This window comes from Anolis carolinensis, chromosome 2 (genome assembly GCF_035594765.1).
Source record: "Anolis carolinensis isolate JA03-04 chromosome 2, rAnoCar3.1.pri, whole genome shotgun sequence".
Taxonomy (NCBI): domain Eukaryota; kingdom Metazoa; phylum Chordata; class Lepidosauria; order Squamata; family Dactyloidae; genus Anolis; species Anolis carolinensis.
Window position 1 is genome coordinate 25151591 of NC_085842.1, and position 15169 is coordinate 25166759.

At 41.0% G+C, this 15169-nt stretch overlaps 1 protein-coding gene across 3 annotated transcripts in view; it reads left to right on the forward strand.

The window, feature by feature from the left end:
• ppt2 (palmitoyl-protein thioesterase 2) overlaps positions 1 to 9728 on the forward strand; it is a 73017-nt gene extending 63289 nt beyond the window's left edge. For all 3 annotated transcript variants that reach the window (XM_008105699.3, XM_008105698.3, XM_016991841.2), the window contains exon 9: positions 1443 to 9728. In XM_008105699.3, the coding sequence (XP_008103906.1) occupies positions 1443 to 1586 (144 nt within the window). In that variant the 3' untranslated portion in view covers positions 1587 to 9728. The remainder of the gene's footprint in view (positions 1 to 1442) is intronic.
• The last annotated feature ends 5441 nt before the right edge of the window (positions 9729 to 15169 follow it).

A 15169-nucleotide genomic window follows, 5' to 3' on the forward strand; every position in this document is an offset into this window, starting at 1 on the left:
AGGAGGGGGATAGTGTGATGACTCATGGGCCTTGTAGTCCTGCTCAGGACATTGTAATTCCTGATGAGGAGGAAAACTTGGGTTTTTTACCTTCCCAGTCAGAACTGGATTCCTCTCAGCCAGATCTTTCCCAGGCAGATCTGGGAACCTTGCACCTGCAAGAAAGTTGTCTCCCAGAAGTATGTCAAACAACCCCAGAGCCTACTTCTCCCGTGTTCTTGCGCCGGGAGTTTTGTAAACAACAGAGAAGTTTGGAATCAGCTTCGCGCAGGAGTGCGAGGATTGCAGCTAAGAATGTGGCCAATTAAGACTGCTTCTCGTGAGAATCTTTGGGGAGTCTCACATCTGGTCTCAGACTTTAGCTTTCGGTTCTGATTCCCAGAGAACTGCTTCGGCGGGAAAGTTAGACTCTATTTAGGGGTTTTACCCGCGTAGTAACTTCGCGGAGTCAATTCGTCAGCCTACGGAGCGAGTTGTGTCTGGACAGCGCGCTCCGATTCAAGCCTCGCTCCTGCTCAAGCCTTGCCTTGCTATCCAGCCTTCGCCTTGCTTCCCAGCCTTTGTTTATCTACGGACTTTGCCTTGTTTCCCAGGACCAATCCTTGCCTTGTTCCACGGATTTTACCAAGTTATTCCACGGACCTTGTTCTTGATCTTAGTTACCTTGTTCCACGTTTTAAGCCTTGTTTCAAGTATCAAGTTATTTCCTAGCCTTGCTCAAGTTTATGGACTAAAGGACCTTGTCATCTCCCCTCACTTTGCTTGGCAAAGTGAGTGTTTCGGTTATTGGATTACAACTTTGGACCTTAATATTTCATATTGGACATTATTTCTTTGGACTAATTTTGACCTTTCCTGAAAGGTCTGCTTCTGGACTATCTTTTACATTTGCTTTTACTAACCTTATATATTCCTTCAATAAAGATATTAGTTAGATTCTGGCCTCTGTGTTTGGTTATTGGTGCCTTTGCAACCTGGGTCGCGACACAATCTATACAAAAAGGAGATTTTTCCAATCCTCAAATAAGGGATACTCCTTATATATTAAGGAACGCCGAGCACTGCTATAGGAGTCAACCTTTCTGGCACTCAAATGGAATCAAAGAGTTGGAAGAGATCATAAGGGTCATCTAGTCCAACCGTATTTTGCCATGCAGGGAAATACAATCAGAGGACTCCTGGCAGATGGCCATCCAGCCTCTACTTTAAAACCTCCAGAGAAAAAGACTCCATCATGTTCTGAGGCAACATAGAATCATAGAGTTGGAAGAGACTTCTAGGGCCATCCAGTCCAACCCCCTGACGTGAAGCAGGAAATCGTGTTCAAAGCAGCCCCGACAGAGGGCCATCCAGCTTCTGCTTAAAGGCCTCCAAAGAAGGAGACATCCATTATAATAAGAGATATGAACAAATTTTCACCACTGTCTCTGTTTCTCTCTCAGGTCTACCAACTGGACACCTTTGGTTTGAAGACCCTGGATGCTCGTGGCGACATTGCTTTGTACGTGGTGCCGGGGATTTCGCACACGGACTGGCACTCCAACCGCACGGTGTACGAGGCCTGCATTGCCAAATGGCTGACGTAGCCGAGGACGAAAGCAGACAAGAAGTGAGCGAGTCTTCAACTGAGATGTGCTCCTTTCCTTCGTCTTGGCAACTCTCCTCCCTCCGGGCAGAAACTCAGTTACGTGTAGCTTTTTCTAGAATGACTGATGTTTTCTTTCATAGTGGAAGAAACCTTTTTTTCTGCAGGAATTTTTGGTAGATGCCAGCAGCTGGGATTTGGGGGGGGGGGGTTGGGAATTATCAGGTTTGGATGGAAGTGAACTGGAAGAATGGGGCCTCGCGTCTTTTGTTGGGTCCAGAGCTATACAAGAAAAGAGCAATACGGTATCAAATAACTGAGGCAAGGTGTGGGATGAGGTAGAGGCAAAGTCTGGCAAAGAAACCGAAAACGAGAAATTAGTTACATTTAGTTGTAATAAAAAGCAATCAGGGATCATATATTTCTCAGTTCCAAACTCTGGGCAGACATTGACGCTGTGTACAAACTGGCAACTTACAGCTTTGAATTACTTTGCCCCAAAATTGGAAATGAGAGATCAGTTACAAGTTGTATATTCAGACATTGGTGGTAACTGGCACAACCCGACCTTGTTCTAAAGAGGAAGATCTCTGAAATGCTAGCAAAAATTACTCTGGAGAAAGCTTACATTCAGCCCTCTTATTGTTTTGCTTAGTTTGTAGAGTTAAGTCTATTTTTTGTTATTATTTGAATCCTTGTCTGGACATTTCACCAGGAAACATGAGCTGGCTTGTATCCTTTTTTACCTCAAACTCCGGTTCTGTGGCATTTTCAAAATCGGGGGAAACTGTTACCACAAAATTATCATAGGAGTTGGGTTGTTGTGCATTTTCCGGGCTGTATAGCCATGTTCTAGGAGCATTCTCTCCTGACGTTTCGCCCACATCTGTGGCAGGCATCCTTAGAGGTTGTGAGGTATATTGGAAAACTAAGCAAGGGAGCCGATGGTGGTGCAACATGTTAAAGCTGCTGAACTTGAGGAGCGAAAGGTTTCAGGTTCAAATTCGGGAAGCGGAGTGAGCATCTGCTGTTAGCCCCAGCTTCTGCCAACCTAGTAGTTCGAAAACATGCAACTGTGAGTAGATCAATAGGTACAGCTTCAGCAGGAAGGTTACGGTGCTCTGTGCCGTCATGCCAGCCACATGACCTTGGAGATGTCTACGGACAACACTGGCTCTTCGGCTTAGAAATGGAGATGAGCACAAACCTTTACCTTTGAGCAAGGGAGGTTTATATATCTGTAGAAAGTCCAGGGTGGGAGAAAGAACTCTTTGTCTATTGGAGGCAAGTGTGAATGTTGTAATTAATCACCTTTATTAATAAACCTCCCTGGCTTAGTTTTCCAATATACCTCACAACCTTGGAGGATGCCTACCATAGATGTGGTTGAATCATCAGGAGAGAATGCTTCTGGAACATGGCTATACAGCCTGGAAATTGCACAACAACCCAATGATTTTGGCCATGAAAGCCTTCTAAAACATATCATAGGAGTTGTAGCTTTACAAGGGCTTTAGCCTCCAGCCAAGGAGGGCTGGTGCCTCACCAAAACTACAACTCCCATGATTGCATAGCATTGAACCTTGGAAGTTAAAGTGGTGTCCGGTTGCATTGATTCTACAATGTAGATGCACCCATGGTTCAGTGTCCCAAGTTACAGTAACTTTTAACATCTTTTTTCGTAACGTCAATTGAAAGGAACCTCAGCGTTTGTTAATGGCTGGGTTATTGAATTGATTCTACAGGCAATATGTATATCTGTACATTTCTTCCTTCATAGAAGCACACTTTTAGAATCTCAGGCTGGCAGCAGAAAAACAGGTTAGACATAGGAAATTCATAATCTGCTCTAACTTACATTTTTTCAAGAATAATGTGTACTTTAAATGCCTCACACTAGCAATCATGGGGTGATTACATTGGAGTAGCCTTCCACTAAGGTACTCATACTATCTCTTGGAGGGAAAACCTCAGCGCATCACTGTTACAGTATTAATTCCTTAATTTTTTTTTTACAAAGGTACAACAGGAATAGGACTCAGGTTTACCTTTAGTCTCTCTGTTGGGGGTATGGAAGTAGAAATCAAGGATGCACTGCAAGCTGAGTTTGATGGGACTTCTTAAATGAATACGTTCAACCCAATCCAGTATCCTCTAGATCAGGCATGGGCAAACTTTGGCCCTCCAGGTGTTTTGGACTCCAACTCCCACCATTCCTAACAGCCTCAGGCCCTTTCCTTTTCCCCCTCCGCCGCTTAAGCAGCTGAGGGGGAAAACTTTGGGCAAACTTTGGCCTGGAGAGCCAAAGTTTGCCCATGTCCTCTCTAGATGAGTTGGACTGCATGGCCTTGCTGGGTTGGGAATGATGGTACTTATAGTCTAGAAATGGGGAAGGTGGCCCTGCTTGCAGTCCCAAATCACATTTCATTTTGGCAATTTTGTCATCTGTATGTGCGTGTTTTGAATAGTTAGTGTTTGGATCACTTCCCATGGAGAAAAGCAAGCATCTCCTGGAGGGTCATTCCATGCCAAGTGGTCTACAATTTAAAAAGTTCCCACCATCATGTTCTCCAATTTTGTTCAGATTTTAGCTGTAACACCAGTCAGGTGTTCAACCAAGTTCCCCAAAATTTGAGGTCTCCAACTGCAATAGTTGCTGACCTAGAAGCCCTTATCTGAAGGATAGTCAGTCAGCATGTGCACAACATTGAACAAAATGCCTGAAAGAGAAAATTTTGTTCTACAAGACTGATAGGTTTTTGTTTTGCGATGCAACCATTAAATATCCATTTACTTAGGTCAAAGTATGTTATATATCATATCGAAACCAGCATTCCCATCACCATAGGGGCCATGCCCGATAGCCATGCAGTAACTAGCAAGACCATGAGGATGCATAAAGCATAATGCATAAATGCACAAAACGTAACATACTTTGACCTGATTTTTTGTTTTCCTTAGGGTCAGTTTGCAATCTTTGACAATCCCAACTGTCCACATAGCATTACTTGGATTTTTGTTGTTGTTGCTCCCAAATGTATTCCAACTCAGGATTGACAGATAAGTCCGTATCTTTGTTTGCGTGGAAATTGTTGCAGTCTGAATATTGGTCAAAATTTGTCGCGACACGTTTTGATGCACACTTTGAGTCAACTTGTTTGACATAATTTTGCATCCATAATGTTATTTCAATTTACTAGCCATTCTTATACATTTATTTTCAATTTTATTAGACCCCAAAAATGTCATGTGCACACTGACTGAATACCCTTCAGATAAGAGGGGTCTAGATCAGCAATGAGACCTCAAATTTTGGGAGACTCGGTTTAACACATAACTGGCACTATAGCTAAAATTTGAACAAAATTGGAGACATGATGGTGAGAAGGTTTAGACCACTTGGCATGGAATGACCTTGGATTTAAGAGCCAGAAATGTGGTGAAATTGCCCCCATTCCTCTTAAAGGATATTTGGGAGTGAAAGAAATTCAGGAGATGGAGTACAGGAACAGTTTGATCCCCAACAGTTGTCCACTTGTTGTATTCAGACACATCCAGAGGTTAAGATAGGGTGGTATAGGATGATGCAAATTTCCTGACTGTACCACTTCTGATTCTGTAGGGGAAGTTTTTAAATAGGAGAGCATTCAGAAGTGTGATGGTTTACTTGGAATGATGTCTTGGTTTACTTAGGACTTTACCACACCAGGCTGCTAAAGCGTAATTATGGCAGGGTACAATGCTGTGGTTGTCCTGTAGTCACGTTGCATTTGATTTGCTATTGGGTCATCTCTTTTCATTGATGGGAAACCCCACCAATGAATCCAGTATCACCATTGTTCTGTTGTTCTTCCCTGTGTGATAATCTCCTTCCATTGCAGTCCTTTTATCGCAAAGCAGGAATGCTACAATTGTGCAGCTACACACTTGTGGTAAAATATCTGGATAATTAAGAAAAATAGAAAAACAGTATGCACTGGAGAGGAAATGAGGCTATGCAGAACAATGAGTTTGTATCTCAGTATCTCCCAATTGTGTCATGGTGCTCCAATAACACTATGTAACAACATTTGAAACATAGTTTGAAAGTGTTATTCCTGTTTAATGGTGTGGTACTTACTTTGAAAGTAGTTGTTATACTCCAGAAACTTTGTTTTTGTGGCTGCCACAAACTATGTTGAATTGGTTGAGACTATAGGAGATACTCATTGAAAAACTATAGCAAAATGTGCTGCTGGATGCCCCTCAAAAACAAAGTTTTTGCAGTTTAATAAACTTTTCCTATGTTTTTATGATAGAACCAATTAGCAAATCACATTTATAACCCAGGAACAAAAATTGTGTTACATATTGCAATTTTGTTTCTGTTGTCTCATCACAATTGCATTGTTTAAGCAAACAGTCTGCTATGATAGGTCCAATCTACACTGGTGGCTTAATGCAGTTCAAGGCTAGCTTCAAACTGTGGCAGCCAGACAACAAACTGCCCCCCAAAACGCACAAAAGGAAACAATGCACAGCAGTGCTCTGCAGTTTGTGTAATCGCTACCCGGGTTTCATAATTTCTTAAGTAATCATCTACATAGTGAAACCACTTTCTTCAATGCTGGTTTGAAACTGCATTTAATGGTCAGTGTAGATAGAGCCATAAAGTCCCTAGATTTGTATCTCATCAGTTGATGTGATATAGTTTGTATCTTGGTCACCTGTTTCCCAAGTTACTTTCCCCTAATGTTTTGATCAGATTTAGGTGGAAGCTGGATTCTCTATAGCAGTGGTTCTCAACCTGTGGGTCCCCAGATGTTTTGGCCTTCAACTTCCAGAAATCCTAACAGCTGGTAAATGGGCTGGGATTTCTGGAAGGCCAAAACACCTGGAGACCCACAGGTTGAGAACAGCTGCTCTATGGCTATAGTAGCCAAAGCTGCATTTATAGCCAATATTCAACTCCATCATTATGTGGATCTACATTCATTTGCATATGTGGCCTACATATTTGCATGGATTAATGGGGGGTGCTCTTTACTTTATGTTTTGCTACTGTGACATCTGCATAACCTGTATTTATGTATTTCTTTATTTAATGCCAGGGCCTTTCTGCCCACTAACGGTACTCAAGGTGGCTGACAGTGATAAAAACAAAGAACAAAATGCACTGAACAACAAATTGCAAATGCATCATTAAAATGAAAATAACCAGTCCCATGCAACAATAATGCCAAAGACCTGTCTGAAAACAGAGTACGTCAGAGAGTATGAAACAAGAATCATTGCCAGAGCACGATGCCCTCTTCTTTGGAACTTGTTGTTGTTTCCTTCAAGTGGTTTCCAACATGGCAACATTGAGGTGAACCTATCACAGTTTTCTAGGACTAAGATTATGTGATTTGCCCAAGATCATCCAATGGTTTTTCATAGCTGAGCAGGGAATCAAACCTTAGTCTTCAGAGTTATAATCCAATGCTCAGACCACTATACCACATTGGTTCTTATATCTAAGCTTTGCCACCATCCCCATGAGGATGCCAAATACTAGAAGTCTAATAACTGAATACAGGAGCTTGTGAAGGATTTATTGTGATTGCTGTTGTTTACAGTTCGGTTATTTGCAGAGCATAGGCTTTACCATCAACAGGGTACAATGTTCCCCTCATAAGGTGTATGGTCATAAACCATAGGAAGCAATTCATTTGGATTTGTTTCATATTTAGAGTCACCTAGGATACCATCTTCATGTATGTGTTTTAATTTTCAAAATTTCAGAAAGTAAAGACTTTGTTAGCCATTTGTTTCTTCCTCTGTTCACTTCAGGATTTTTTTAATAAACAGTTTTGTCATAATGCAGCTTGACACAATTGTTTTGGCTCAATGCTATGGCAACATAAGAGTTGTAGTTTTACAGGGTCTTTAGCCTTCTTTGGCAAAGACCACTTGAGTCTCACTAAACTACAATCCTCAGGATTTCATAGCATTGAACCATGGCAGTTAAAGTGGTGTCAAAGTACGTTAGTTCTACAATGTAGATGCATCCTCTGGCTTAAAATTTTCTGGTCCAGTGCTAAGACTATTACAATACAGTGGCCTTCAGGCAAAACTTTAATGCAGACTACATGCTTCTTTAACTACAGTACAAAAACTACATTTTTATTTTTCCATTGTTGTCATTTATGTTGAAAAAATTACTGCTTGGTAACATAACGAAATCTGGAGTAGGTTTGGGGGAGCTTTTGTCTTTATTTGCTGCTTCCCATCATGTTTGCCTATAGTTCAAAGGATATTGGATATTTGCATCTCTTTGAGTGGAACTACACTGTCATATAATGCGGTTTGAACTGCATTAAACTGCATTATATGGGTTCACATTGGTCATAAAATGCAGCTCAAACTGCATTATATGGCAGTGTAAATCCAACCTTTGCTAATGCTGGCTTTTTAACACCCTAACTATCAATTAAGTTTGCTTGGTTCAATTCCTTTTTGATGATAGAATATATTACGTAGTAGGCTTTTAAAGCTTAGGATCAAAAAGGTAAAGTCATTTTGACTTGCTTTACCTATTCAGTAGAAGGTACGATCATAGCATTGCACAGGGGACAGTGGAAAGGAGATACGGAAATAATTGGGTTGCTGTGAGTGTTCCAGGCTGTAAGGACATGTTCCAGAAGCATTCTCTCCTGACGTTTCACCCACATCTATGACAGGCATCCTCAGAGGTTGTGAGGTCTGTTGGAAACTAGGCAAGTGAGGTTTATATATCTGGAATAATGTCCAGAGTGGGAGAAAGAACTTTTGTTTGTTTGACGCAAGTGTGAATGTTTCTATTGGCCACCTTGATTAGCAGTTAATGGGCTTTCAGCTTCAAAGCCTGGCTGCTTCCTGCCTGGGCCATTCAGTGCTAATCAAACTGGCCATTTGCAACATTCACACTTGCCTCAGGAAGACAAGGAAGAGTTCTTTCTCCCACCCTGGACATTATTCCACAGATATATAAACTGCACTTGCCTAGTTTCTAACAGACCTCACAACCTCTGAAGATGCCTGCCATAGATGTGGGCAAAATGTCAGGAGAGAATGCTTCTGGGACATGGCCATAGAGCCCAGAAAACTCACAGCAACCCAGTGATTCTGGCCATGAAAGCCTTCGACAACATACAGAAATAATGTTTCTCCTTCAATTGAAAAGCTTATAGTATCTGATTGATATTTTGCACGGCCTGCTTTCGAGAAGCACAGACTTCATAACTGCCCTTGCTGAAATCTAGTGTAATCATTGTGGGATTTTGGTGCAGTTGGTATAATTGTCATTCTCCTTTGTTACGCATATTTTATTTGTATCCCATGAAACTCCGCTATAAATTGCATACTCAAATGATCCATGTTTCTGCTTTTCCTCCTGATTGTATTTCTTGAGTTGACTTTTGCACATTTAAAGGAAGGATAAACGAAGCCTATCCATTTCCTGTCTCCTATATTCCGGTGCAGTACGGGATTAGGTTTGAATCAAATCTGCAAAAGTCCAACCTGTAAATGTTGAATGCTGACCATATTTTAAAAACAGCAGGAGGAAACACATGAACATTTTGCATTGCTTTGAAATTTGAAAAGTAGGTGGACTTTGTGAAATTTGAGTGAGGAGCAAGAGAGCTGTTGGTACATAGGTTTCTTCTTTCAGGTCTGAAGGTGGGCTCACCCTGCAAGCGACAATATATTGTGTTTTTTAAATGTTTGATTTGTTTTCACCTTTACTTGAAAGTAAGTCCCCTTGAACTTTGTAGGCTGCCTTGGACTCTCGATTCATAGGACTGGAACGTTCCCTTTGCCCCTTGAAACCAGCAATGTTTACATATTTATGGTTTGAAACACTATACCCTATGATAGGATGTTTTGTTGTTTTCATCTCTGCTAGTTCTAGGCATGGCTTTGTTCGATAAGAACTGGCTCAGTGTTTTTCTCCAAACCTCCCTTCTGAAATTTCTGCCTCTTTTCCTAGGCCAGGCACAGTTTTATAAAACAGGTTACACTGCCTCCTTTTGAGGCAAAAGATGAAGAAATGTGTCTGTTTGATGGCTTGAAATGTGGCTGCCTTCCCTGCCACGTGAAGTATCCCTGTATTTATATAAGAATAAAGCGATTTGTTCCCAAACGGAGTGTGTCTCGTCTGTTGTGTGTTTAAACAAGAGAAGAACCCGAGATAATTCACTTGATATCACTTTTAAAAGGGACATCTGGAAGATACTTCAGAACAGAGGTTCTTCTGAAGAACATATCCTATCTTTACATTCTGTATTCTTGGGTTAGATATGGTTAATTTGTATGCTGAATACATCTTTGTCCTTTATAAAAGCCAAAATTATATATGTATGTTTGTTGATTTGTACCACAAGTGCTCCTACATGGCTTGATGGATCTGGACCAAACTTGGCACATGTGACACCTCAGGGCAGCGTGAGCACTGGGAATCAGCCAATAAACAATCTAATATCTTTATTAAGGAAATAAAGGAGACAACTAAAAATAAGCAGAGTATATAGTCCAGCAATAGACCTTTCAGGAAAGGTCAAATATAGTCCAGTAATATGAAAGTAGATGTCCAGTATTAGAGTTCAAAGTTTAAAATCCAATGACCGAAACACACTCAAACCTTTAGGCTGTTTGAGTGGGGATTAAGGCAGGATCTGTCAAGAGTTCCAGGGCTCGAATCCAAGGCTAGGATGCAAGGCAAGGCAAAGTTAGTCATGGTAAAGCTGAATCACTGTCCAGGCTTGACAGGGAGACGAGACGCAATGGTGGTCTACTCGAGAGTAGTGCGCTGCAGAACTAGAGTCGATGTGAATTCCTCAACTGACACATTGAACACCGCAAAATCTATTTGGTGCCCAGAACTTTTATGGGACTTTGCTTTCCTCCTCAGCCAGGTGTCTGAACTCTTTCCCAAGGGAAAATGACCAAAGTCAACAACTTTGCCAGATGCAGTCCTCCCTGAAAACTCTCAAAGGAATCAGCTTAATTAACGCTTGCTTTCTCCACTAAACGAGCGCTCCTTCTCGAAATCTGCTTTTCCGCGCGCGAAGCCTCCCAAAACAATCTGCGGTCAAAACTAACATTCTCTGGAGAACCGGGCTGAGAGCCAAGGCCCTTTTTTATGAACTATGGGCTAGAACTGTCAACAGGGGACATCTGGAAAGGAACGGAATCAAGCGGAAATGGCAGAAACCCCCATCTCTTCTTTGGTCTGCTCCGTAATGGCGACGGGGTCACGACTCGGGAGTCTCTGAGACACTACACCACACATGCCCTCCATTATCCAACTTAAACTAATTGAGGGTTTTGAACTTTAAAAACTACCACCTTTGAGCCCAGAATTGTTACACTAGAGCCTTGGGAACACCTTTTCATTCAGCACCACAACAGAGTCCAGTAGTTTCTAACTATAGCAGTTTATTTATAAAAGCATGTAAAAAAGGGAAAAAAGAGCTTTTTCCCAAAAAGCAGTAGAAAGGGTGCTATAAAATAGTAGTTCATATATACAAAGTTCAGTAGTTCAAAATAGCAAGGTACAGTAGAGTCTCACTCAAAATGAACAGGCCGGCAGAATGTTGAATAAACGAAAATGTTGGATAATGAGGGATTAAGGAAAAGCCTATTAAACATCAAATTGCATTATGATTTTCCAAATTAAGCACCAAAACATCATGTTTTACTTCAAATCAACAGAAAAAGCAGTTCAATACACGGTAGCATTATGTAATAATTACTGTATTATGAATTTAGCACAAAAACATTACAATATATTGAAAACATTGACTACAAAAACATTGGCTACTAACAAATTGACTACAAATAAAGATAGAATTGCATAAAATGAACTTAGTGACAACATTGTCAGAAGTAAAATCCATAAATGGTTCCAGTCCTTGCTGCCTAGAGAAACAGCTGTGGATCCGGGCAGGAGGCAGACTACGTTGGATAATCCAGAACGTTGGATAAGCAAAGGTTGGATAAGCGAGACTACTGTACATGGAATCCAAGAAGTCAAGATCATAGGCATAAAAACATGAACATTTCCAAGACAAAATTCTTACAGGAACATAGGCAAACACAGGAAACTTTAATCATGAGCTTGAGAGCTAAAACGGGAACTTGGATCTATGGCAACATTGTCTGCTCTGGAGATCCCAAGTAAACATCACTTAATTTAAGCTCAGGCCCAACCAAGAAGCCATGAGGTCATATCTTTGATATCTAGATCTCAAGGATTTCTTACAGAGTCTTTCTGAACGACTAATTAATCTATCCTTCACTCCCTCAGTGCAGAGGCCTAATCTGATATTGTGGGAAACCTCCCCATCCTCTGTTGAAGGTTAATTCCCAAGAGAAATTGACTTTTCTTCGATTGCTAAGAAGCTAGCATCAGAGTCCCAAACATCCTGTCTGAACTGCAACTGACTCTTTGATCTAAGACTTGCAGTTCACTCTGATCACACACACAAGGGATAGAGAAGGAAAGGGGGAAGCTATGAGAGAAAGAAAGGGAAGAGAAAAGAAGGAAAGATGCTGGAGGAAGATTATGAGGGAAAGCAAGGGAAGAAAGAAAGAAAGAAGGTATATGAGGGAAATGGAGGAGGGAAAGAAAGAGCCACAAAGAAAATGCAGAACCAGGAAACACCAGGTATATAAACTAAAGGTAAAGGTTTCCCCTCGACATTTAGTCTAGTTGAGTTTGACTCTGTGGGCTGGTGCTCATCTCCATTTCTAAGCCAAAGGGCCGGCGTTGTCCGTAGACACCTCTAAGGTCATGTGGCTGGCATGACTGCATGGAGCGCCATTACCTTCCCGCAGAAGCGGTACCTATTGATCTATTCACATTTGCATGCCAGGTTGGTAGAAGCTGGGGCTAACAGCAGGAGCTCACCCCATCCTGCGGATTCAAACCACCAACCTTCCGGTCAGCAAGTTCAGCAGCTTAGCAGTTTAACCTGTTGCGCCACCACGGCCCCAGTATTTAAACTAGTCATGCATAAAATGGGGTTAGACACCGAGGAAGAAGGTATGAGAATTGGAAGAAGAAACACCAACCATTTAAGATATGCAGATGACACTATAGCAGAAGTCAAGGAAGAAAGTACAAAGGCAGGTTTGCAGTTGAACATTAAGGTAACAAAAAGAACGACCACAGATTATTTTGATCCCTTTAAGGTAGACAGTGAACATATTGTATCAATGGGGGTTTGTTTCCAAGAACCCCAACCCCATGGATAGCAAAATCTGTGGATGCTCAAGTCCCATTTTATACAAGCATCCATTACATCAAATGGGAAACAACTAAAGTGCCAGAGAGAGCCTGAGGATCTGCAAAATGACGCAAGGCTAAAGGAGTGTGATGCCAAAATATCAGTATAATGTTTGATGTGCACCAAAATCGAGCTTTGCTTTTTGGGTTTTTTTTTCTCTAAACATTTTCAAGCTGTGGTTGATTGAATCCATGAACATGGATCTTGTGGATATGGAGAACATACTGTAATAAGCAGAGTTTAAGGCCGCAGTGCTCATAGGTGGCCTCTAGAGGGTGCTGTTGGCTTATTAGCTGACGATGCAGAGGACCATAGCAAAACAAGGCAAAACAAATACAGTAGAGTCTCACTTATCCAACATAAACGGACCGGCAGAATGTTGGATAAGCGAATATGTTGGATAATAAGGAGGGATTAAGGAAAAGGCTAGTAAACATCAAATTAGGTTATGATTTTACAAATTAAGCACCAAAACATCATGTTATACAACAAATTTGACAGAAAAGTAGTTCAATTCGCAGTAATGCTATGTAGTCATTACTGTATTTACGAATTTAGCACCAAAATATCATGATGTATTGAAAACATTGACTACAAAAATGCATTAGATAATCCAGAACGTTGGATAAGCGAGTGTTGGATAAGTGAGACTCTACTGTAGCCATATAAGGGTGCTCCCACACTGTAGAACTAATGCAGTTGGAAATCATTTCTGAGGCCATGAGAATGTGACTTGCCCAAACCTACTTGCTGCATGTCATGGCCAAGCAGTCATTCGAAGCCGAATGGTTATAGTTTTGAATCCGGAGAGCAGAGTGAGCACCCGCTGTTAGCTCCAGCTTCTGCCAACTTAGCAGTTCAAAAACACGCAAATGTGAGTAGATCAATAGGTACCGCTCCAGCAGGAAGATAACGGCACTCCATGCAGTCATGCTAGCCACATGACCTTAGAGATGTCTATGCACAGTGCCAGCTCTTCGGCTTAAAAATGGAGATGAGCATCAACCCCCAGAGTCAGACACGACTAGACTTAATGTCAGGGAAAAACCTTTACCTTATTATTACCCCATTTTACTTTCTTAAATTAAATATATAAATTATTATTGCTATTATTGCCAATATTATTAATATTATTACCCCACTTTACTCTCTCAAATTATAAATATTATTTTATTGACACAAAGACATAGTATGACACAGAAAACAAGAGATATATGCTGGATTTCGTATTACAAAATCACAAGTCGAACACTTCCCAAGTGTTTAGGACTGTGTGATGTATTTTCGGATGATGTGTGCAGATCCCAGTAAGGTGGCCTTTTGCAGTTGACAGATCATTTTATTATTACTATTATTATTACCAGTGTTATAATTAATATGATTACCCCACTTTCCTCTCTCAAATTATACATAAATATATTTTATTATTATTGGTATTACCAGTGTTATAATTAATATAATTTTTCAGTTTTCTCTCTTAAATGATAAATAAACTATTATTATTATAATCACCATCATCTTTATTATTATTATTATTATTATTATTATTATTATTATTATTATTAACATGCTCTTTCCTCTCTTAAATAGGGCTCAAAATGGTTTATATAACTATGAAAAATATCAAAAAGAAAACCGGCAGATTTCATGAAGTTCTCCCCTAATGAGCCATAACTAACGCCCCCGCCCTCCCTTTCCAGAGCTGCTTTCTTTAAATGCATTGCCTGCAAAACCGTTGGCTGATGTCGCTTGTCACATTCCATGAAAGCAGCACAAGCTAAAATGTACAAAAAGAAAGAAAAGTTTTAGCACGAACAGTAATCGCCCTGCTAGAGCCACTGCTCCTGGGCTCTTTGGAGCAAAGAAGGAAATACCTTCAAGGTTTACTCTTTTCCTCCTGCAAAATGACCCACCCCAAGGCCAGCCCTACAAGTTTGGTTTGATAACAATCCACCTCCCTGGTCTCGGGAAGGACTGGCGCCTTCTCAAGGAAAGGGTTTACGTGGCAAACCAACATAGGAAGACAGTGATGTGGCAGAAACAAGGAACAGCTCTGCTACGCCTTTGGCAATATTGCTTGTTTGCCAGCTGCCAGGTTAAGTAACTACTGCAGTCCCTGGGAATATCCTTCTTGAATGGTCATTATCCTTCTGAAATTGTGGTGCCCAGAACTGCACACAGCCGGTGTGACCTGATGAATTAAAATACCAGGAAAACAGGGTTCAAATCACATAGAGTTGGAAGAAATCCCAAGGGTTATCCAATCTAACCCCCTTCTGCAAGAAAACGCAGT